Source organism: Syngnathus typhle, linkage group LG6, assembly GCF_033458585.1.
Source record: "Syngnathus typhle isolate RoL2023-S1 ecotype Sweden linkage group LG6, RoL_Styp_1.0, whole genome shotgun sequence".
Taxonomy (NCBI): Eukaryota; Metazoa; Chordata; class Actinopteri; order Syngnathiformes; family Syngnathidae; genus Syngnathus; species Syngnathus typhle.
In genome coordinates, this window is record NC_083743.1 from 5,195,760 (window position 1) to 5,218,784 (window position 23,025).

General features: G+C 45.8%; 4 protein-coding genes across 7 annotated transcripts; 2 read left to right on the forward strand and 2 right to left on the reverse strand.

Moving 5' to 3' along the window:
- The first annotated feature begins 1,171 nt into the window (after nt 1-1,171).
- On the forward strand, nt 1,172-6,187 carry si:ch211-14c7.2 (uncharacterized). 2 transcript variants are annotated; one of them, XM_061280939.1, is made up of 7 exons: nt 1,172-1,310; nt 1,848-3,829; nt 4,161-4,309; nt 4,414-4,529; nt 4,939-5,053; nt 5,198-5,341; nt 5,587-6,187. In XM_061280939.1, the coding sequence occupies exons 2-6, from the start codon at nt 2,047-2,049 to the stop codon at nt 5,327-5,329; spliced, it is 2,295 nt and encodes a 764-aa protein (XP_061136923.1). In that variant the 5' UTR covers nt 1,172-1,310; nt 1,848-2,046; the 3' UTR covers nt 5,330-5,341; nt 5,587-6,187. The 2 variants fall into 2 exon arrangements, with proteins under 2 accessions (XP_061136923.1, XP_061136922.1); XM_061280938.1 differs by having other exon boundaries at nt 5,198-6,187.
- A 1,132-nt stretch (nt 6,188-7,319) lies between these two features.
- On the forward strand, nt 7,320-10,151 carry kcnk6 (potassium channel, subfamily K, member 6). The gene is made up of 3 exons (XM_061280940.1): nt 7,320-7,817; nt 8,244-8,636; nt 9,605-10,151. Exons 1-3 carry the CDS (start codon nt 7,352-7,354, stop codon nt 9,805-9,807), a joined length of 1,062 nt encoding a protein of 353 aa, XP_061136924.1. The 5' UTR covers nt 7,320-7,351; the 3' UTR covers nt 9,808-10,151.
- A 51-nt stretch (nt 10,152-10,202) lies between these two features.
- On the reverse strand, nt 10,203-13,210 carry sertad3 (SERTA domain containing 3). 2 transcript variants are annotated; one of them, XM_061280941.1, is made up of 2 exons: nt 13,050-13,210; nt 10,203-11,787 (listed from the first exon to the last, which is right to left on the reverse strand). In XM_061280941.1, the coding sequence occupies exon 2, from the start codon at nt 11,778-11,780 to the stop codon at nt 10,962-10,964; it is 819 nt and encodes a 272-aa protein (XP_061136925.1). In that variant the 5' UTR covers nt 11,781-11,787; nt 13,050-13,210; the 3' UTR covers nt 10,203-10,961. The 2 variants fall into 2 exon arrangements, with proteins under 2 accessions (XP_061136925.1, XP_061136926.1); XM_061280942.1 differs by lacking the exon at nt 13,050-13,210 and adding an exon at nt 12,383-12,961.
- A 627-nt stretch (nt 13,211-13,837) lies between these two features.
- LOC133155296 (remodeling and spacing factor 1-like) lies at nt 13,838-22,981 on the reverse strand. 2 transcript variants are annotated; one of them, XM_061280507.1, is made up of 19 exons: nt 22,755-22,981; nt 21,412-21,503; nt 21,226-21,318; nt 20,903-21,108; nt 20,697-20,821; nt 20,410-20,493; nt 19,720-20,253; nt 19,126-19,585; nt 18,818-19,013; nt 18,484-18,678; nt 18,294-18,398; nt 18,045-18,124; nt 17,917-17,965; nt 17,739-17,839; nt 17,596-17,657; nt 17,347-17,515; nt 16,806-17,011; nt 16,556-16,741; nt 13,838-16,286 (listed from the first exon to the last, which is right to left on the reverse strand). In XM_061280507.1, exons 1-19 carry the CDS (start codon nt 22,906-22,908, stop codon nt 15,607-15,609), a joined length of 3,777 nt encoding a protein of 1,258 aa, XP_061136491.1. In that variant the 5' UTR covers nt 22,909-22,981; the 3' UTR covers nt 13,838-15,606. The 2 variants fall into 2 exon arrangements, with proteins under 2 accessions (XP_061136491.1, XP_061136492.1); XM_061280508.1 differs by having other exon boundaries at nt 20,410-20,496; nt 22,618-22,759.
- Nucleotides 22,982-23,025: the final 44 nt, after the last annotated feature.

Sequence of the window (23,025 nt, forward strand, 5' to 3'; positions counted from 1 at the left end):
CGACGGTACGCCACAGCTGGCGCCAATCAAGATTTTCCAGTCGACTTCAGTCATTGCCAACAGATCGCTGCACAATGGATGTGGAGAAACCATTAACAATATGGTAAACACGGTGAATTAATTATCAATGAACCCTTAAATATACTTAAACGCGTTCAATAAACAACTATTTATATATATAAAAAAAAACAATTTGGGGATATATTTCTCCTTATGAGTAACGGGTCAATGGCCACTTAATTCAAGGCATTGCGAATCGATCGCTGCACTAAAGATCACTGAATTCGCACTCTTTTAATAATCCCGTTAATCAATATTCAAACGTATTTCCATTTTGCTTATAATAAACATTCGTTTACCATTAAACACACCACTTTTTGGCACATGCACAGGCTTATCCTTTGAGTGTTTAGCACATTTACTTTTCCAATTTGCATGTTTGTCCCAGGATTTAGCCATTTTTAATCTTACCCCAGCAATTACTTTTCCAAATTTCAGCCGTTCCTTGTTTAATACCTTAAAATCTATGTACAGATAATGGAATTCAATTATCTTTTAAATTAATTTTTATTTTAAATGAAAAAAATATTGTGACAGTATTTTTTAAATGTTTTTTATTACACATTTTATATATGAATGACTATTCTATGTGAAGCACTTTTAGGGAATAAAAAAGATTAACAGTAAGAATAATTCAATTCAGTTTTAGTCTTTCTGAGCGCTAAGGGATACAATAGGAACATGAGAAAAAAAAGCAGTATAATAAAAAGAAACCAAGATTTTTCTGAAATGAATATTGTTATTATCGTGGTTATAAAAAGATTACATTACATTTTGACACTTTTGCATCAATTCCGTTATTTTTCCTCCCTTTGAGTGACAGCTCGATGGGCTCCGCCTGCAGCCCCCGCCAATGATGGTTAGTGGGCCGTCCTAGGCATCACGGGGGAGGCTGGCTGGCTGGCTGGCTGGGGCTTGCGACTCTGCGAGTGCGTGGAAGCGAGATGCGGTGATGATGCGGCTGCTCTCACGCAGTGCATGTCGCAGATGACGCGCAATGGCCGCAGTGGTGTCGGTACTGGTGCCGCTTGGGGGGGAAGGCTGACGATGTTGAGGGAGGGCAAAGTAGGAGGAGGAAAGACGCCTTTGTGGTACTGTCGTGTCTATTTTAAGCCAGCGTGGAACGGGCGAACATTCGGTTTATCATCAAGGCCCACAGGGAAGATGAGGATGCTGCACAGTCCGAGGAGGACGCTCAATTTCCGCCTGTGATTACAATAGAATGCAAGACAATATAATCATCAAATTGGGTGAGCAATTATTTATTTTCTTTTTTTTTTTTTGGTGTGTGGTCAATGACGTAAGTGACGTGCAAGCTTGGATACGAACGAGCGTGACGGCCCACGAACGACTATTGTGTCACTTTGTCTTCTACATGCACACAAGGGTTATATAAAGCATTTTTTTTACTCCACACGTGGAGCAGTCGCTCCATCTGATGACATCCGAAACAACAAAAAACATGTATAAATAAAATATGAGTCATAATAAATAGATTTGATGCAGTAGCAGCAGGATCCAATTTTCCTATTTAAAATGCAAGAGGGTTGATGATCAGCACGGCGGTAGCATGTCTGCCTGTATGACTTTTTCTCCAAATATGCAGCGTTTTTTCTCAAAAATATACACCCCCCCCCAAAAAGAAAAAATTCCCTTGAACCAACTGTACTTTTCTGATTATGAGTCACTGTATGATGCTGATTTTTTTTTTACATTCACTGTAGCTTGAACACTCTTTTGTGAGCTTAAAGATGTGAATAAAAATGTTTTATGTTTCTTCGCCCCAGGTTGTTCATAAAGTGGACCAGAAAGACTCATCCACATAAACTTCTTGTTACCTCCTGGGCGTCGTCACCAGGAGGACCACAGGGTGGCACGCTGAGGCCTCTTTTTTTCTTTTTTTTTTTTCCAAGCACCGTTTCGAGACTATTTGAATGACTTCTGACTGAAGTTGTTTGACAATTATTAAACAAAACGCCTCTCTCGATGAGGCTCACGTGGAGCGCCATGCTGCAGCACAACAACAATAATAATTACCCGTGCCTGAAGGCGTCCCCTCGTGAGGCCCCTCTCAAATGCCCCTTGGGCTCCCAGCCACTCCCCAGCAGGCTGGAACTCGGCTTGGCGGACCTACCGCTCATCCGGGGCCTGCGAGCGTGGGCGCTGTGCTCCAAGAACCGACAGAAGGGCGCCACTCCGCCGAGCGGCGCACCAGTAACACCCCCCACCGGTCGGAGGACTTCTTGTCCCAGGCCGGCGGATGTGCACTTAAGCGGGACGTGGGGTCCGGGGTATGGCCTACCCCAAGCCGGGGCGGGCGCCTTGGTGACGGTGGCCACTCTGAAGACATCCGAAGGCAACGGTAAAACGCAGACTCAGTGTCTCTTTCTGCGAAATGACAAAGGTTTGTACTCAACATCTGGTGGGATCAGCGGGGCCGGAGCGTGGCTCAGAGGGAAACCTGGGACTGGACGGCGGGACGTTTCCGCTCCCCAAACGCAGACTGCGGCGAGCCGAGTTCGAGTTCGGTCGGGTCGCAGATGGAGAAAGTCCACTCACCCGGTTGGCCGAGAGAAAAGACATCCTGACGAAGAAGTTGCTGAGAATCAGGAAAAACAAGGCAAAGCTATTCTGCAGCGTCTCGTCGCTACTGAAGAGGAAGGCTGTCGGGAACAAAGAGGACCAAGACAGAAAGAGGGAGCCTGTCAGAAAATCTGCAGACCAGCTGCGAGTCCTGAATGCCTTCAGAATACTTCCGATGAGGAAACCCAGAGGAAGCCCAGTCACGTGGTCAGCCAAGACAAAAAATTGGACCCGGTCTGCCAGACCGGTCTTGATGAGAGTCCCTGTCTCCTAGAACTGATTGGATGCTTTGAAAACGCTTTCAAGAGTGAGAGGAAGTCTAGTCATGTGGCCTGCCAAGACAAAAGAGTCCCTGATGAGGAAGTCATCAAGAAGCAGGAAGAGCCAGACAAAGTCAGTCCGGAGCACCTCGCGAGTCCTGCATGGGGGTTCTGTCAGGAAAGTCGAGAGCTGTGGAGTGCTGGATGCCATCGGAATGTTTGCAAAGAGGAAAGTGCGAGGAGAGAAGGCACTTTGTGTGGGGAGATACCAGGAACAAAGAGAGAGTTGGAAAAGAATTCGGAGGAGAACGAGGAGGGGAAGGGTCTCTGCAAGAATGGTCCATTTATTTTGTTGGGGCCCAACCCAGACGTGGAATTTTCTCACTCTCACTCGGAATGTAAGGCCGGCAAAGACTCCATAAACATAACAAAGAGACCAGATGAGGAAAAGAGAATCATCCAGACGCCTTTTGATGACATCACAGCCGCAAGCAGATGCATCGAGGATCCAGAAGCAGAAGGTGAGCTTTGCCAGGTTGGGAGAGCGCTCGGGAACATTTGGCCTGACCCGGAGCCGGAGCACAATGTGATCAACACAACAGAATCTTCTTCAAGAAGAAACGTTAGAGTGGACTGTGAGGAAGGGAAAGAAACTGATTGGACGCCAAATGAGGTAACTCCCGTTGGCCCCTGCCTGCATAATCCCACCCTCGCCCTGCCCAGCTCGGGCGCCATGGCAACCAGTCAGCCCTGCGTCGAGTCAGAAGAAGTAGAAAAAAGAGGCCAAGACGGGATAGAGCTGGAGAGCCGGGACAAAAAAACGGAGGAAGAGGAAGATGAGTTTGGAGGGTTTATGCAAGCGGAGGGAGAAGAGTCCAGCCGGGGCGTCGCCGATTCTGTCCCGGTGTCTTGTGGGAGCTCAGCGGGTAAATTTACACAACATTTAGCACGTGTTCACGCACCAGACACTTCATTAGGGACACCACCAGTGAGACCTAAAATATATATATATATATATATATAAGAAAAAACCTTCTACATGAATAATAATGTGAAAAAATTCCAAGTGAGGTCAGACCTTGAGGTTGAGCTGTTGGATTACATTTGTTTACTTCTACATTTTTGGAATTATTGCTCGGGATTAGGCAGTCTTGTGCTTCTGGTTTTAAGGCCATAAGGGAGAAATGTTTTGGAACACATCCAGTTATTTTATCAAATGAACAAATCTCCCTTTTCAACATTGTGTGTTCAAAATAGCATTCGCCAGCAGTGATTGGAAGCCCACCTGGAAGGGAAGTACGGACACATGGACGGCTTTTCCACGGGATGTGTGGGACCAAGGTCGGGATTCGGTGGGACAGTGGTGGCCCGACGAGGAAATTACGGATGAGGTAGATCATAAACTGGTAAGAAGGTTGTCTCATCATTGAAGGGCAAACACATTCCATGAGCGTGCCATGACAATGGCAGTTTACTTACATAAGACTGATGTGGTCTCGCCCTCCTGCAGGGTTTTCTCTTTGCCACAGCTTTTCCCTCGCTGCCCACCTCGGCCCCACGTCATCCTGCAGACGTCATTCCCACATTGACGCAGCTCCTCAGAGAAAGCAGCAGTCAGGAGCAGCGGTGAGTCAAATTTTGTTGATGTTGGTGTAAATACCGCCCTCGTGTGGCCATGGGGTGAACTGCAACATTAAAGGAGCAGTTGGGGTGAAAAAAAAAGCCATTCATCTTTTGAAATAGGAATTTATCGTCTTGCTATTATTTCCCTTGTTTTATTAGTCATAATTTATGGATAACCAATGATGTAATTGAACTTAAATATCACATTTTTCTTTTTTTTATTTATTTACAATAAATCAATGAAGACATTTTCATTTTGATAAATTAATATAACATGAATAATTACATCCAAATGGATTATATTTCATAAAATAAATATTGTAGCCAATATTACTTAGTCTTCATAACAAAACGCACTTTGCCCACCCCTCCACTAGGTGGCGTTCAATGACATTTTTAAAAATTTGTTCAGGCTGTTGGAGGGTTTACATGACGTCAGCAAAATGTCCATCCACAAACACAAGCGAGGTGTCAGCGTGTCCCGAGGTCTTCTGCTGAGCTCCTTACACGTGGAGCAGCCCAGCAGCGTAAGTCCATATTAGACCTACAGTGAATATAAAAAGTCTACACACCCATGGTCAAATTCCTGTTTTACAATACTTTGCCTTTCAGTGTTTGCAAATAAATTGGCTGAATTTTGCCAATTATATCTCGTAATTTAATGTGTACAGGACAACCAAGCCACTAATAGGTGGTCGAATCGGCGCCCGTCCCCTGGACTGCACTCACCCAATCGGTACACTCACAACGTGGTGGCCAAACGGCGGCTGTCGTATGACTACAACAGGAGTGGGCCAGAGTGACGCAGGCTTCCGGTCAGCATTCAGTTTTTTTTTTTTTTTACAAACAAAAACAAAAGATTTCTGGATGAGGACTAGAAAATTTTAAGATTCACCACCACACATATGAAAATACAGGAGACACACTTGTCAGAAATTATTACATCGTTCATGTTGCTTCTCACCTTTTAGGAATTGTTGTCCCAGAAATTCCTGTTCTTTTCACTAATTGTATTTTTCTATCTTTTGCCAACATTTTGTGTATTTTTTTTTTAATGTAGGTTACAAGAATGCTTTTGCATACAGAAGATTGCTGTCACATCTAGCACACAACCACTCAGTAGAAATGATTTTTGAATTTTTTTTTGTTACACCGCTGATTGTTGTCATACGTAGGACTCAGCCACAAAGCTCCGCAACTCCTTTTTTCCAGGAAGTGGATTTTTTAAAATGAGGATTGCAACCACCATTTTGTGTTTTTAAAAATAAATAAAAAAACACCATCCATGCCTGCTCAATGGTCAACCCTCAGTGATCGCTTTTAACCAGTAGATGGCGCTAAGGAGCGCTCACATGATATCCTGTGTTTATATAAGGCCATGATTTGTTTTTTTGGGCCTACTCCTCCACATTTACAAGTTGGCCCCGAGCAGGAAGTCACCTCGCTTCCAACTCGGACTCAACTATTGGCTGTATTCCACTTTCTGTCCTTTCCATGCTGTCAATCAAAGTGTTGCTATGGGAACGTGCTAGGTTTACTTTGTGGACTGAATGGCTGTCACTGGTTTGTTTGTTTGTGATGTCCTGCTGTGTTTGTATCATAACAACTTTCATTGCAATGAGGAAAGCCTTGACCAGATCATCAATAAATTGATGCTGCTTCCTGCGTCTTGTTGATCAAATGACATTAAAAATCTTAATTCAAGTCAGACCTCTAAGAAGAACATTTGTTTTAATAGGCAGACAGTCGAATTCTGACCATGGACTCACAAGACCACTGAGAAAGAGACAGCTAGGCTTGCAGCCAGAAAAAAAAAACACAGTGGACCTACTGTAAATCAAGTGTTGTCTTTGAGGGAACATCTATAAACAGTTTTTCTTAAAAAAAATAATAAAATACACTGCGTAATATTCATCTATCTGGCTAGCTTACTAGTATCTATCGATCCTAGCCTATTTATATTCATGTAGCCTATTCTTCAGACATCCCAAGATTGTTTTTCGCACGTGGATGTCAAGACCGCTACGGCTAGGTTGCGTTTTTCTCACCTCCCTGCTAATCACTTCTAGTAAGTAGGTTTTATTTTTCTGCTTCTTTGAACTGCGAGGTAAGAGTTAAAAAAAATTGCTGAGTCAACAGAGCAGCAGGATGACGAGAAGTGCTTTAAGCTAAAGAGGAAGGAAAACAAGGTTGCATGAAAAGAACACCCCAAAAGTGAAAACAAGTTAGATGAGTTGTTGAACAAACACTCATGTGATTCCAAGGACAATCTGGGTGGAAAATAACAACAGCGAATGGATTGGGATCTTTGTCATGTGTGGGAGTCACAAGAAAAAAAATGTGGACGTTCTAATGGATTTGTCACAGCAAATGTTTGGTGCATTTTTTGGTGCAAAGTAAAATAAAAGTATTACAAAGAAATTGCCCATTAACACCAGTTCCCCAAATGGGCATGCAAGTGCATGGACATGTCTATTTATAAGTGAAGCATGAAAAAATCTCTCAAAAACTATTTTTGTTTGAAGCAGTCATTTCGGAGTGCTTTAAAGAAAAATACACAAAAATAAATTTGTGAAAAATTAAATGAGTAAGTAACTTTAACTTTATTAAAAATTAACACCTGGTGGGACAGAATTTTAGGTTGAAACTCAGATTAGGTGGTGCAGGTGTACCTAAAGAAGTGTCCAATAGGCACGTGGAGAAAAATACTGAATGAACTTTTTTCCCCCCGCTCGAATGTTGTTTTTCGAACACGAAGCAACTTTTCGTGTGACGATTGTGTAACGTGATTGTGTGATACCGTGGATCCGGGATGAACCTCCGGGATGAAGTTCCAGGACGAACTTCCTCCTCCTGTGTGGGTGGAGGATGCAGGCGACGGGGCGGGGTCGTCGTCCCAGCTGGGGCTCGGCCCCCTCAAAGTTCCATCTGGGAGGCTGGTGTCTCCGACCCGTCCCGGTTTGGTGGCAGACATGCATCCCCTGGGCAAGTCGTGGCTGCTCCTCACCGGCTTTGTCATCTTCTACGTCATCTACCTCTTGTTCGGTGGGCTCGTTTTCTCCAGCCTCGAGCGACCCGTCGAGGAGCAGCTCCGTCGGGACGTGGACGCCCTGAAGCAAAGTTTTCTCAACCAGAGCTGCGTGTCCGCCGCCGCCCTGGATCATTTCTTGGACCAGGTGCTGGCGGCCAACAGGTACGGCGTGGCGGTCTTCCCGAACGCCTCTTCTGACACCTCCAACTGGGACTTGACCTCGTCCATGTTCTTCGCTAACACGCTGGTTACCACCGTGGGTGAGTCAGGCAAACTTTTTTTTTTTTTTTAAATCACCTTAACCTTCCTCCTGCAAACATTGAACTTCTCGAAAACGACCAAGAAGAAGCTTCGCGGAGGAAACTCCATTTTGACCAAAAGTTGCCACGTGGGTTCTTTTTGTGTCGTCACAATAGTGGAAGAAAGAAAGAAAGAAGACACGCTCGAACTCGTGAGACCTTAAGCTCAGTAGTCCTTCAAATGCTTTAACTAGCGCGTTCTTTGTGTCATCTGATTTTAATAGTTGTAATTGCACTCAACATCTGGGACGATGAATTTAAACATTCTGTGATTTCCGATTGTCACTGAAGGCAACACTAAATTATTTAAATAGAAATTTTATTGTGCAGGTTGGCTCGATTCAACTTTTTAATAGAAGTTTGAGAAGCTAATTTTGTGTTGTGCAGGTTACGGTCATACTACGCCGCTGTCTGACGTGGGCAAGGTCTTCTCCATCGTGTACGCGCTACTGGGCGTGCCCTTCACCATGCTTGTCCTGACGGCCTGCGTGCAGAGGCTGATGTACCCTCTGGTGGCGGCCCCCCTCAACCAGCTCCAGCGTTGCGGCCTGAAGGCCCGTCCGGCAGCCGCCGTGCACTTCCTGTTGCTTCTGGCGCTGGTGCTGCTGACTCTGTTCGCCGCTCCGGCGGCCGTCTTCCGTACCCTGGAAGACGGCTGGTCCTTCTTGGACGGCTTCTACTTCTGCTTCATCTCGCTGTGCACCATCGGCCTGGGGGACTTTGTACCCGCCGCCAGGCCTCAGCAGGATTTCAAACAGCTCTACCAGGTTGCCGTCATGGGTGAGTACATGGTCGTTGAGGTCAGAATTTCTCGACCTTTTTGTTGCTGGTGTCACACGGACTTGCGAAACAAAAGGGCAGACTTACTCGTGACTTTCTGGCATGCGTCCTTGAGAAATATTTATGTTGAGATGGATATGACCATCCAATTTCCTGTCAAACTGGTTTCAGGCTTCCGCATGTGCTTCTCGCAGCGACTGCTCTGTTCACGGCCGTTTCTTTGTTCTTCAGAGCTGGACGTGGCGTCGCATGAATGCCTGGGTGGCGGCGGCCCTCTTCTCCCCGTCCATCTTCTTTAATTTAATCAGGGTGCATGCTGAATGTTTTATTTGTCTCCAAATGTACCGTTTTTGACAATGACGGAGGAGGTGTCGATTGTCTTTGGCTGGGTATCGTTGGCCGAAAGGACTTTGCGTTGAACAGGCTCGGGTCTTCTATTCTGCAGAGAATGGGATTTAAATTTAAAAAGAAAAATGAGGCTAGAAACTAAAATTAGGACAGATTTTGAGCGAATGCTATTCCTGGAATGTCTGTAAAAGTAGCTTTGCTAATGTTTACATTGAGCAAATATTTGAGTTTGGACTATTTGACTGGGAGTTTTTGGTTGATTTCCTCACGTGTTGGAATCTCATTTGGATAATGTATTAAGGGGTATCACTGTTACTTTCAATTGCTTCAAACCGGACAAAAAAGTGAACTAATCCTGCGGCCACTGTTCACTCTTGGTCATAATCCTTCGCTCTTTAGTGGCTTGCTGGGTTGTGGGCGGAGCTTGTTGCTTGCATGTGACCGCATGGCCTTGAGATCAAGAATAACAGACCTTGTTATTGTCACCTTTGGCATAAATTTCTTTTAATTTCTTTTAATGAGATTTAAGAAATTTGTATTCAACATTGTGTTGAATACAAATTATAGCAAAGTTCACCACTCACATTTAATATAGGTTTTTTTCCCATCATGCTTTGCAGTCTACCTCTTCATGGGCCTGATGATGATGTACCTTTTGCTGCGCACCTTCCACAAGATGGCCGACCTCCACGGCCTGACCACCTTCCTGCAGTTGCCGCGTTGCGAGGAGTCCGACCAGGATGAGTTCCGCGAGCCCATCGTGGAGAATGGACACACCGCAGCCCAAAAGCGACCCTCGTACAATTCCATCGCCGACCGGTGACACGTGAATGGACGCTCTCCCGAGGATCTAAAAAAAAAATAAAATAATTGAATGAAGTCTTGACTTTTCCGGGACGATTTGAGGTATGCAATTTTTCGATGAACTTTCAAAGGAAGCCTTGCATCCTCAAGACGGCCCCCTCTGATGCCAAAGTATGTTTTTCATGTTTGTTTGGATTTTTTTTTTGCATCTCACAGCTCCTTATAAAATGTTCATGATGATTTAGGGCCAAATACTTCAAATGTTTAACACTTGAGAGGCACTTTAATGTGCATTTTAAGTGAAATACTGTATAGTTGTTTGAATTCAATGCAGATTGGTTGTTAATAAAGATGTTGAAATAAGTATTGTCAATTATGACTGATGGTGGGAGAGAAGGGACAGACTAGACAGCATTTTCATTATCACATTTTACTAAAATAGTATGATGAAAAATCAATTACAAATCTCATCTTGAACAGGAAATACAAAGGGGACATTTTGCCCTTCATTTTAAAACCAGCATGAGAAATACGAGTGAAAACAAAGACCTGTTTGAGGCTTACTGAAATTTGTAGGTTGTAAACACTTGGTGTCAACGGACAAAAAAAACAACTCAGTGGCGCATGTTAACAGTTATGCAAGATGTCCATTTAAACACTTGGTGTCAATGAACAACAAAGTAACATCAGTGATGCATCCTCACAATTAAAAAAAAAAAAAAAAGTGCAGTTATTCCAGCAAGGAAACGGGTCTGAGTGCCCTTACAGGAACTTTTGTGAATACGAAAAAAAAATTGTAAGACATGCTTGATAAATATGTGATGAAACTTTTCTTCACGGAAGACTCCACACGTTTTAGTGTTGACACTTGTCAGCTCAGGTTCGTCCGGTAACCGATTCATAAAGTTGCTTCATTGTCCACGGGCTCACTGCTTCATGGGGGGGGGCGCCCGAGCATTTATTCCATGCACTAGTTCACGCTTTGTCCTCACAAGTAACAATTCAGAATGAGATACAAACTAAGACAGTTACTCTACCAGGGGCTGAATTGTCTTACTAGTGAGGACATAGTGTTCAACTAGTACATGACCGGATAACAAGACTATGGAATGCTCAAACGGCTTTACATAATACTTATCAGCACTAGTTAGAATCAGACACCCTGATACCCTCTCAGGACTCGACCAACATGGTCATCAGGTGCTCAAGATCCAGTCCGTCCCGGAATGAGGTCGGTGGTGAGCTAAAGGACGAGAAGGACGGCAGGCCCTTGGCACTGTGGTATTCCCTGGAGAGGCCTTCTTCATTCCTCAGGCCCAGAATCCCCATGTCCCTCTCCAGCTGGCATGTGTCTATGTCCTGGAACATGTCCTCAGCTGTGACATCCTTCAGGTAGCTGGAGCGCACCGCCTCCACGCCGGCCTCCCACTCCATGGGGTCCTGAGTCCCTCGGACCTGCTGCCTCGGCCAGAATCCACCAGCGTCCGAGCAGGCCTGCAGGTTTTCCAGGGACTTGAGGGCTGCCCGCGGGGACGGCAACTGCACGCTCACGTCCAGGCTGGAGTCCAAGCCACTGAGGATGGACGAGATTGCGGGCGAAACGGCGAAATCAGGGTCAGCGGACAGAGAGCTCCAGTCCTCCGCGTCATCAGACGACGCACAACCAGATACCACCCGCTGGCATTTGGCGGGGGACGGCAGGTCATTCACGCTGTTGGCTATCGGTTGCTCTGGCGACGGATGGTCGAGTGGAAGAGGCGCCCGGATGTCAAGGGAGGACACTCGACATGCTTCCACTTGCCGCAGGGTGTTGCTGATGAGGACGGACCGCCGCAGGCTGGGCTCGGGCGACTCTTGGTCCCGCTGATACTTGTGCAGGGAGACGTTGAACACAAACTGACGTTGACGCTCCCACGCTACAGCGCTGCCGCCACCCGGAGACTCATCGGAGGACTCCGACTGGAGCTTGCGCTTGTGCGTCTTCATGATCATCTTCACACTGCAGGAGAGAAAATGTGCTTCAATTATTTTTAGATTAAGTAAGTGTTAATTATCAATTGTGAGTGGAGAGTCGTTTGGAAAGAAATCCAAAGTCACTTTGAAAATCGTGGGCCAAAACATCAACAACTTTAAATAAAAACGAACTCAGTTTTAACATGAAGGACATTCCAAGGCTGTGAAATACACATTGCTGTGCGACATGTGTTGTATTTGAGTCTCACAAACACATTCGTAAACACATTATAACAAGATGCTAAAGCTAACATGGCTACCTATAGCACCTGCCCCGCCAAAAACATCCCAAATGTTACTTTTTCAGCGTTGTTATCGATTAAATACTTGGTCTGAACCATTAACGTATATGCGGGGAGAACATCTAAATATGCTTGGGTACAAATTTGCCTTATTTTTAACAAAAATAAAACACAAGACTGTGCTGCGGTATAAATGACGTCATTAGGTGAGAGTTTTACGTACGCCGTTATATATATTAAAAAAAAAAAAAAAAGGCTCATGTTTACGTAACTAACTGGTCAAAGGATAGCTTTAAACGTATGGGGGGGGAAAAAACGCGTCAAAGTTCAAACACCGACCTGTTGCTTCTCCAGCTTCAGCTAACGTTGAAAAGTGTTCATTAACACTCACTCTCTTCTTCGCCAGCAATGTTTAACGTAAAAAACAAATAACGTATATACGCATCGGATTTTAAACTTTAAACACTGCCACCATTTTCTTGCTTCCTCCTTCTCCCGCCTACGATTCGAGAGAGAAAAAAAAAAGTCTGGAGTATTGGCGAGGTGCATCATGGGTAATGTAGTTTTAGCATGGCGGGCATACGGTGGACGTTTTTTCAAAGTAAAAAGAAAAAGCTGCAAAATGGGCGTTCAAGACGATAAAAATCACACTCCGCGTCAACGGGACACATATACAGACACAATTAGTGCTTTTCTACCGTTGTGTTTGTTTAACGGGTGTGTTTTTATTACACGTTGAGTCGCCGTAATTCCAACACGATGACATCATCGACGAGGAGAGACTCCCATGTGCTTCGCCGTGTTAAACTTTAATTTAAAACGAAATTAACGCGTAGATATGCGCTTCAGTTCACTGTAACAGATCGGTAACAAACCGGCAATAACTGAGTACAATTAAACTTTTATGAACTTCAACACGTCAACGGGCGGGGGTGGGGGGCAACGTCTTTTCGTACAAGATGACAGGAAATACGGCATTTAATATTTAAATGTCACGATATCTTACCTGGAATAAGAATCGTAGTTGCTACGAAACCACGCGGAAGCCGTGAAAATAGTGAATATAGTAAAAAATTGGCTATTTCAATTTTAAAATCCGCTGTTCGACCTTTTTGCCACATGAAACTCCTTCAGCCAATCAGTGAGACAACTTTCCGCCGGATGTTAATCATCACAGGAATTTCAAATCAAACTTTTAAAGCCCTTAAAAGTTTTGAAATCATCTTGATTATGAGTCAAACAACATTAAGTTACAAATTTCTCATTGTAGTACATTATGAACCGGCTTTTATTTCAGTAAAGGGATTGTAGCAGGTTCGTTATGACTTCTCACTAGATTTTATTTTGAAGGGAAAACCCATACAGCGAATTTCGGTAGTGCGTATATGTTTTTCCTGGGCGTGATTTTGAACTTGGCGGGAGTTGCGTAATACGTATCGATAGTTGAATTAAGCGATTAAAGCGCGACATCACAAATGTAACACTTAATTCAACGGCTACTGTTGCTGTTTTAAGTGTGACGTTTATATCACAATTTGGCGAAATAAAACGTGGTGGCTTTGTTTTGACGACTCATGCGCAACAAACGGAAATGACGTAAGAGACTCCTGACTTTGTAACAAACAATAAAAACAACTTTCGAAACACCGGAAGTGTTTACTTTCTGCGTATGATAGCGTTAGATTAAAATGTTACAAAACATTTCCTTCTAAGTAAATAAGGGATATTCATGTACCTATGATTTAGTACAATAACCGCTTACCAATAACAGAAAAGAAAGACATAGCTACAGTGTCTTTTGAGGAGATGCTCGCAGTGCTGGTTTTTAATAACTTAGACAACATTAAGGTGACACTACAGTAACAGAACAACAGAGTCACACGTCCTTGTCCAGTCCGTTTAAATCCCGACTAAGGTGCACTTAGGAAACACGACCACTTTTTTTTTCTTTTCTGTCTGATTCAGAGTCAGGGGATTTGTTCACACCTAGGTGACAAAGTGAATTCTCTATAACAAAAAACGGTAGAAAAACAACAGCATCTGTAAAACCTGCAGCTTGAATATAAAATATGAGATGCAGAGAATCTACATTTAGTGGCCAGAGGAAGGGACTTCCACCATTTCGTTTTGGCTTGACTTTACCAAGCTAAGAGCATTAACAAGCACAAATGATGTTCCAAGAACTTTGGGTATTGAATATACAGTAACTACAGCACTGGCTTTTTTTTTTTTTTTCCCGTGACAAATAATTGCAGTTATTTACATTTCATTCCAGTGGGACATCTTTCTGTAAGCCAAGCTATTGCTGCGGCTTGTAAAAAAAAAAAAAAAAAAGATAGTATAAACATCCTTAGAGCTCGTATGGAACGTCATTTGAGCCTTTATTCAATATCTAGTGTGAACCACTTTAAGGACAACTGCATGCTACTAGTGAGGCAATACTGCACTAGTTGACACCAGTGTGCTATTAGTTCTCGGAGTGAAGCTGAACTAGCACACAGACTAGTATCATATAGTTGTTCGACAAGTTTGGGGATTGCCTTAGTAGTGAGAACAAAGCTCATACTAGTACAACATGGGACCTTAATATGGAAGTCATATTGTTTTTGCAATTTTTTTGTGCCCCCACTAGTCTAAACATGATATAATGATTAATATTTGTAGAATATGAATTAGACCAAAAAAAAAACCATCTGATTTTAGCCTCAGGGGGCTGCCATTTTGTCCTGTACTGTTACCTGCTGTCAACCAAAATTGACACCAGTGTCCATGGGAAGATGACCTCCAAATAAAAATTGCGTATTAAAACCAAAACATTGAAAGGGGGTGTCGCAGTTATGTAATTTCTTTAAAGCCTGCGCTTGAGTGATAATTACTGAATGCTCAAACGGAAATTTACCGTGCATTTACCAATCAGACTAATGCAAAGTGAAATGAGAGCTCCCCTTCTACCTGACAACTTTATGGCCGTCGGGGGTGGCATCTATCCTCTCCGCCGGTCTCAGCGTGTCAAACTGGGCCTCCACCGACCACCGCAACATTCCTCCTCCTTCATTGAGAAAATAGAACACTATATTTTACAAGTGGACTAAAATGCAACATCTATTATTTTACAAAGAGAAAGTGCACGGCCGGGCCACACGCTATGTACAGCAGTGTCGAAAAGTCACTTCAAGTCAGGCGATCCAGAGTGCGGAGGCCGGGGCCATTGAACGAGTGCTGCGAGACGGAAAGGGAGGTTCGAGGGGAGAGTCAGGTCCGTGATCATCCGTAATGCCGTTTTTTTTTTTTTATGGTCACAACAACCTGTTTGTTTGGATGGAGGGGATTGCTGGAACTAGCGTTCTTGTAGCTTGGTGGTTGGTGAAATAATTTGCATTAAATGGTGTTGTACCATTTTACAAAGTGTTTACCAACAAGTAGGGACCGGTCGACCAATGAACAAACTTAATAAACTAATTACAATTGTTAAAAGCTCAGCGAAAGCTTTGGGAAAACGTCTCCCCTGGACCTATAGAGTTTGGGAACCCCGGGTTTGGAAAGCAGAAGCGACGAAGAACGGATCACGAGTGCGGACTGTTGTGGACAGAGTTTAACGAGTCTGACTTGGGCTCTTTGTCCTCCTCTCCTTCTTCCTCGGCGTGCAAGGGGCCGTTGTGTTTGTCCTGCCCACCCGCCGCTGCAGCGTCCCGGGGCGCGCCGCCGCGTGCGGCCCCCTCAGAGCTCCCGTGTTCGCTTTGTCCTCCTCGCTCCTCGTCACTGTCGTCTTTCGTCTCCTCCGAATCCTCCTCCTCCTCGTCTGAGTCAATGCGGTTCAGTCTTTTGCGGATGGGTCGGTCCTCCTCAGAGGAGGACTCCGATTCGTCGGACTCGTCCTCATCCTCATCTTCGTCCATGGAAGGTCTTCGCTTCTTCAGCATCTGAGCCAAACGCTTACGCCGCTGTTGGGACAACATCTCCCGTCTCTTCCCTCTGCCCATCTTCTCCGGGTCATCGTCCTCTTTACCCGTCCGCCGGACGTCCCTCCTTTCATCCTCGTCTTCTTCCGAAGTTTTCCGTCGACGCCTTTTCTTTCTGGCCTGGCTGTCGTCTTCTTCCTCCTCCCGGTCGTGTCGCCTTTGCTTGGCTTTGGAGCGGCGAGCGCAGACGTCATCCTCTTCTCTTTGTCTTCGCTGCTTCTCTCGCTTCCTCTTCCCCCGATCGCCTTCATCCTCATCCTCAGAGTCCCGTGAGGATGACGATGCTGGGAGAACAAGTATGATTTTAAACATTTTAAAATACACGTCAATTAGAATAAAAAAAAAAGAAAGAATACATAATTAGTGGAAACAAAGAAGTGTTGGATGAAATATTACACAATAAGACAAAAATACACATCGGAAATTATCTTGATGGACTTGGGCACATTATAACTTGCGTCCAAATCCAGCTTAGGAATGAAACTGGTGTAAACGGACGACTTAACGACTTCCTGTATTTGTAATTTTTACGATTTCTGTGGGGAGCACTGACCGTCACTGTAGTCGCTCGAAAACCGTTCCTTACGCGGCCGTCCGCGCTGTCTCACTTCTTTCTTTTTGGCAGACGTCGGCGAATTGTCTGACGACTCTGACGTCTCCCGGTAGTTGACCTGCTGCCGCTGGCCGCGCCTCAGCCCGCCGCGCGCTTTGTCCGACATGTCGCTGTACTGATCGGAGTCTGTCGAAGAAAAGCGCGTGAGGGTATTTGAATCCTGCGGCTTCGGGAGATCCATGAGACTCACCTTCGTCGCTGCCCTCCTCCTCTTCTTCAGAGGAATGTCTCCGGCGCCGCCGTCCAGGCGGCCTCCCGACTCTGTGTTTGGTCCTGCCGACTTTGTGTTTGGCCAATGCTTTTGCTGAACGTTTGGGCCGCGTCGCGCTGTCCCAGCTGGCGCCGTCCTCATCGTCATCGTCGGCCCCCGAGCCGCCAAATTCTTCCTCCTCAGAGCTGAACAACAAAAAGTCAGCAAGATACAGTCAAAAATAATCTTAACAAAAAAAAGCAATTCATTAAAAAGTGTATACTGTAATATGCGTACATATTGTATTCAAATAATTAATACATGAATGATAATAATATATTAATTTTGGTATTTATTAAAAAAACATGTTCTAATTTTTGTAATAGATTTTCATATCAGACAATTTTATTGACAATAAAACTTAAATATGACTAAATTAAGAAAGGAAATGTTAAATATCAAAAGTCTTGATAATGTAATTGCTAGATGACAATTGACAGCCTCGCTCTAAATGTGCAGTATCTTGCAGCCATGATGTTACCTGTTGCTGAGCGTAAAGTCGTCTTCACTCTCCGCCGCCGTGCTGTCGCTCTCCAGGTCGTTGAGACGCCGGCGCTTCCTGTTTTGCGCGGCAAGCATCATGGGCCGGCGGCGGCTCGCCGCGCCGTGTTCAGACAATGCTCCGTCGGCGGCGATGTCGTGGCCTTCCCCTGACATCGGCAGCATTGGTATCATTATTTTATTTTAATTAAAAAAAACCCACCAGCGAGTGGAAAGTGGACCAACTCACCAGTGTTGTCGCCAACGTCTTCCTCGATGGCTTCGTCGATGGCGTCGTCAAAGTCGTCAAATCTGAAGCACAAACGGTCACATTTCCTTTTTAGACCACTAAAAAAAAAAAATACAAACACGTTCGCCGACCAAGTCAGTCACCTGTAACTGATGTGCTTCCTCGTTCTGGTTGACCTCCTCCCGAGATTTTTACTCTTCTTGGCATCCTTTTTTTTGGGCATCTTTTCATCTTCCTCATTTCCCTGCGAGGACACAATAAAACGCCTCGTCACTCTCCGTCGCAAACTTGAAGGCGTCCGTCATTCTGCTGTGGACTCACGGGGATGATGTTCTCCACGCTGATCCCCACGTACACCAGCCGCTCCCGTCTGACACAGACAGAGATGTGTCATTCCATCAACTCGTTAGTGTACGTGTGTGTGTGCGTGTGTGTGTGTGTGTCTTTACCTCCTCTCAGCACGCTCTCGCTTCTTCAGCGCGCTGTCCAGGTTCAGCAGCTGCTCTTCCAGTCTTTCGCACAGCAGTTTCTGCAGTCACAAAACATGGGATGTTAGCAGCACAGCTAATGAGTTAGCATAAATAAAACCATTTGATTTGCCACATAAACTATCCTAGCATTGTTTCAATGTTGACACCAGAGGACAGCCTAGGACGGATTTAGCTGTGTGCGCCACTAATGGCCATATTTTGTCTTACGTGCTGGCAGGGCGGGCAGAACCACTCGCCATCAGGGATGAGCATGAGTGGCGGTCGGAGACAGGCTGTGTGGTATCCGCTGTCACACGAGTCGCACAACAGAATCTAATGATGACAAATGAGCTGAAGCGTCAACAAAACCTCCAGCGATGACATCATTCAGGCGGAAAAAAAAAGAAAAGTTACGTACAAGTTCCGGGTGGTTTGGAAGGCCGCAGTGGGTGCAGGCGTCCTCCTTGGGAACGTCCTCGGACTGGCAGGAGTCGTCCGAGTGGCTTCCTCCTTCGCTGGGCTCCTTGCTTCCTCCAGCTTTATTGGCCTCATCTTCGTTGTGTTTGTGGCGCTTGATGTTGGACCAGCGGGGGTGCCGATGTCTCCGCTTACCCTGAACATGTAAAAAAACAAAAAGCAGCGGTGGAGAGTCATAGAGGAGATTTGATTTTTTCCCCCAGGTCAGATTTGAGTGTTCATGTGCTGCTATCTAAGTGCAATCTGCCCATCGAGTGTAGAAGAGGCGACGTTACCCTGCGCTTCCTCATTTGGTCGACAGCTTTTGCTTTTCTGTCTATGCTGGCACCAACACTCTGCTCTTCGTCGTCGTCGTCGTCTTCTTCCTCCTGCTCCTCCTCCTCTTCTCCTTCCACTTCTTCTTCTGCCTCTTCGCCCTGCTTTTGTTGGCCTTTCTTTTTTTTCGGGCTCTCGGCTGCCTTGGAGCTTGGCCTGTGAGGTTGACACGGCAAATGTGCACTATCAAACACGGAACAGCTAATCAAGTTCTGGTTTCTAAAACTTCTGTGGAAAACTTTCACGATAGGTGAGGTGGGTGACAAACCTGGAAATCCTGGCAGACCTCCTGAGGGAGCCCTCCCCCTCCGACGACTCCTTCTGCTGTGCCTTGGCCTTCAGCTTGTTCCTGCGATGAGGCGGGATCTTAATTTTCAAGCGAATTCCTTCCTTCTGGAGCTCCGAGGAGGCTTCCTCTCGTGGCCGCGGCTTCTCCGCGCCACTCTTCTCGCTTGACTGATCCGGTAGCTCGCCATTGACGCCGTCGTCTTCCTTTAACTCTGCTTGCACTTTTCCTAAAGTACTGACATCCATCAGGTGTTCATCTTGGCTCGCTTCTTTTTCCACCTGAGGTTCTTGTGTGCCCACGTCAGCGGCCTCTCCCGGAAGGGCACTTTCATCGGTTTCTTTGTCTGCACCTGTGTCCGCATCTTGGTCGGCGAGTGCGGTCTCCACGACGATGGGCTCATTCCGCACCAGCACCGACTGGCGTCCCACCTCCAGGGTTCCTGCGCATTTCAAATGTAAAAATTCCACACCTAGTAGGAAGTGATTTATCTTGACTGTGAAACTTGCAATTATTGACAGCGAGCTAATTTTCCAGACCCGAAAAACGAATGAGATAAAAAAAAAAATGGCATACTTTCCGTACTTGCGTTGGAACCCTGCAGGTTCTTCTCTTCCTCTGCCGCTTTGGAGCCATTGGCTTCGTTGGACGTCGGTCCACGAATGACCCCCACGTGATGCGACACTATTGACGATCTCCCGTTAGTCAGCTCGGGGTGGTTTTGCGCCGCCGCCGCTGCTGACTGACCGCCAGCTGGTGCTGACGTGTCCTTGCTTTGTATGACTGAGGGATTGCACACTATGATGCTGCTGCCGCCGCCGTTGTTGTTGTTGTTGAGGTGGTTGTCATGGTAACTCTCGGCTAACTTCAGCTCTCTTTTTTTCAGCGGTATCTTAGCCTGTTGGCTGCTCTTGACTACGGCGCGCTCTGCCTCTCCTTCCTTGTTTGCGTCCTGCTTGGGCCCCGACGTCTTGACGACAGACTGGTCCCTGCAATCTGATTTGATGACGGAGGTGATGGTGCTCACGTGGTTATCGATAGGAGCCCCTTGATCGCTGGTCTCCTCCTTTGCCTCCTGCTTGATGCTCGCCGTCTGCTCCGTGTTTCCCCCTAGAAGCAGGCAAATTTTTCCCAACAAAAATTCATTTTTTTTATTTTAATTGTTTAGGAGTGCTATCGACAGCAATCCTTGAAAATGCCATGCAACATTTTTATAGCAAAACAGAAAAGAAATGAACAAGTTTGCTTAAATCCCATTAACCTTACCTTGTTGGAGGGCTTTCTCCTCTTCTTCAACCTTCACATCATCAGCAACATCCTCTGAGGTCTTGTGGAGTTTGCCGTCTTCATCTACTTTGATGCCACACAAGAAAGAATGTTGCTTCCAGGCAGTAAACCAAATAGAATCCATCCATTTTCTGTCGCACTTTGACTCATTTGCGAGAGAGGGTGAGATCAAATCCATCAGTTGACTTGTGCGTCACATTAATTTGTGGTTTCGATACTTTTGGGGGGGGTAACTTGAAAATATTCTATATTATTGAGTCACTTACCTGATTCTCTGGAAGCGGGACTGCTGCTCCCGGACTCAGCCGGTTTCTCTTTTTGGTCCTGGTTCAGGTTGGGAAAGACTTGGGCCTTGAGGAGCTCCAGAGCATCAGCCAGGTCGTTGCGAGTCCTGAGGCGACCGTCGGAAAGAACGCACAGGTTGAGAGAAACGCAAATCGGATGGGGAAAACCAGTCTTTTGGTTCCAGTACCTGACGATGCACCTCCAGGTGGAGCCGTCCAAGTCGTCCTGCTCCTCTGTGTACAGCCGGATGTTTTGCTCCTGGTCCAGCTGCAACCAGTACATCAGGCCCTGCTTGTCCCGCCCGATGGGCTGCAGGCGCATCTTGTCCGGCTCCTCCTCATTGATCACCCCTTTGAACTTCAAGTTGTCGTCAAACTGGCACTCGCAAAGATACTGCAAAAACACAGACAACAATACAATCGATTTCCATCGTCGCAAAAACGGTTTATCCCATCACATATTTATGTACGTGGTGGCACCGTGAGACGGATGAATGAACGAATGTCATACTTTGAGGATGCTGGACTTGCACTCCATGGACATGTCCTGGTAGCCGTTCTGTTCCAGCTCCCATGCCCAGGCGCTGTTCAGCTCCTGGCAACTCTAGAAGAGAATAAACATCAGATGTAGCCCTTGGAAGCTTCACTTTAGCGCAGATCACAAATCAACTTTGGACCGACTGCGTGCTTCACTTGCTTTGGCCAGGTATTTTTCCCAACGCTCCGTTGTAACGGTCTTGCCGAGCTTTCGGAGCAGTTTCACGTGAAGATCTACGAGAGGTTTGGGAACTGAAAAAGAAATGGAAAATTCAAAACTTGAAAAGTATGCACACATGGTCCACTTGTTTCGACTACTTTCAACTCGATAAACGCTATGATTTGAGAATTAGACGATCGCCAGAAAGACGGAGAGAGAGAGAGAGAGAGAGAGAGAGAGAGAGAGAGAGAGAGAGAGAGAGAGAGAGGGAGATACAAAGAAAATGTGATTTCAGACTGTCGCCGAATGCAACAACTGAGCTTCGATGTAATTGATTATAACATAATATCAGCAAGTGCAACCAAGCAGATGGATACTTCATTAAAACAATAAATTTAAGTCGATTTTCCACTGTGGTTGGAAGTATTGTCGTAAATCGCGTTTACGGCGTAGCGCGACATTTAAATTTTCAATTAAACTACTCGATTTACAAAGCAGGCTCAAGCAGTGTATAGCATTGAAGTAACACTTCCGTTACGATTTATTACGCCAAAAACATGACAATAACCATAAATCCAGCTTGTTTCAACTCTCAGCATCAATGCTAACTTCAGGAGCTAGTTAGCTGTGAAGGCCCCTACTGCGCATGCGTACATTTGACAGCCAGCGTTTCGCATCTACTGTTTTTATCTCTACCTTCTTTTCTTTCTTCAACCGTAACGACTACAAAGATGTAAAACAACCAAACAAGGTTGAGGTTGGACGTCAGCTTAAAATTCAGTTCTTGTTGCCGAGAGCCGCTGAATTAAAGCAAAAAAGTACACCTGACTCGAGTCGGAGGAGCTAACCAGACTCCATCATGGCTACCTTCTCTTATTCACATTTAAAGTCTTCCTGTTGCTCGTCTTCTCTTGAACACACCATAAGCTTCGTCTCAACACTTTAAAATAACAATGGACTCCAGTGAACTCGTTGCCTTTTTATTTCCACGTCAAAATGAGAGTAAATGTTTTTAAGGGGCGCTAGCTTCGTGTTAGCTTCGACCGTTCCTCCGCGTTCAAACTTGAGAACTTGTTTCGTGATTGATTGTGTGTCTAATGGCGCTGGACTGAAACGCGAGAAAAGCAGGACGAAAATGTCGCCATGTGGTGCAACGTCCTAAGTAGACTGGTGATGTTCACCAGGGCCAACACACAGCTTCCTCACCGTCACCATCCTCGCGATGATAGTGGTGATGGTGCCCGGGTGCCCCCCTTCTCCTCCTCCTTCTCCTCCTCCGAGTGTCGCAGCTTTTCCGCCACTTCTTCCCTTCGCCACAATATTGACAAAAATGAGCCTCTCACCTGACGTCTTGTCGCGTAGGTAGTCCTCCATTTGCGGGAACGTCATCTCGGGCAGGTCGAGGACAGCTCCGTAGCGCTCCAGGAACGAGCAGACCTCCGCGAAGCTCGGGCACAGCGCCGGTTCGGAGCTCCTGAGCAACGCCGGAGCAGCCATCTTTCCAGGCGGACTGAAGCGGGAGGGGAGGGCCGGCCGCGGATGGGAGGGATGCGAGTCGAAGGGAATGAATGGGGCACAGGGGCGGGCAAAGCAGCGGTTGTAAAAAGACTACAA

What these genes read in the sequence shown, in the direction of transcription:
- kcnk6 (XM_061280940.1), top strand. Translation starts at nt 7,352, where the DNA reads ATGAAGTTCCAGGACGAACTTCCTCCTCCTGTGTGGGTGGAGGATGCA. An exon ending in CACGCTGGTTACCACCGTGG is followed by an intron (nt 7,818 to 8,243) that starts GTGAGTCAGGCA and finishes TGTGTTGTGCAG; the next exon opens with GTTACGGTCATACTACGCCG. An exon ending in CTACCAGGTTGCCGTCATGG is followed by an intron (nt 8,637 to 9,604) that starts GTGAGTACATGG and finishes CATGCTTTGCAG; the next exon opens with TCTACCTCTTCATGGGCCTG.
- si:ch211-14c7.2 (XM_061280938.1), top strand. Translation starts at nt 2,047, where the DNA reads ATGAGGCTCACGTGGAGCGCCATGCTGCAGCACAACAACAATAATAAT. An exon ending in AGCAGCAGTCAGGAGCAGCG is followed by an intron (nt 4,530 to 4,938) that starts GTGAGTCAAATT and finishes AAATTTGTTCAG; the next exon opens with GCTGTTGGAGGGTTTACATG. An exon ending in ACGTGGAGCAGCCCAGCAGC is followed by an intron (nt 5,054 to 5,197) that starts GTAAGTCCATAT and finishes TAATGTGTACAG; the next exon opens with GACAACCAAGCCACTAATAG.
- sertad3 (XM_061280941.1), bottom strand. Translation starts at nt 11,780, where the DNA reads ATGATCATGAAGACGCACAAGCGCAAGCTCCAGTCGGAGTCCTCCGAT.
- LOC133155296 (XM_061280507.1), bottom strand. Translation starts at nt 22,908, where the DNA reads ATGGCTGCTCCGGCGTTGCTCAGGAGCTCCGAACCGGCGCTGTGCCCG. An exon ending in ACCTGGAGGTGCATCGTCAG is followed by an intron (nt 20,822 to 20,902) that starts GTACTGGAACCA and finishes CGGTCGCCTCAG; the next exon opens with GACTCGCAACGACCTGGCTG. An exon ending in GGAGAAAGCCCTCCAACAAG is followed by an intron (nt 20,254 to 20,409) that starts GTAAGGTTAATG and finishes GCCTGCTTCTAG; the next exon opens with GGGGAAACACGGAGCAGACG.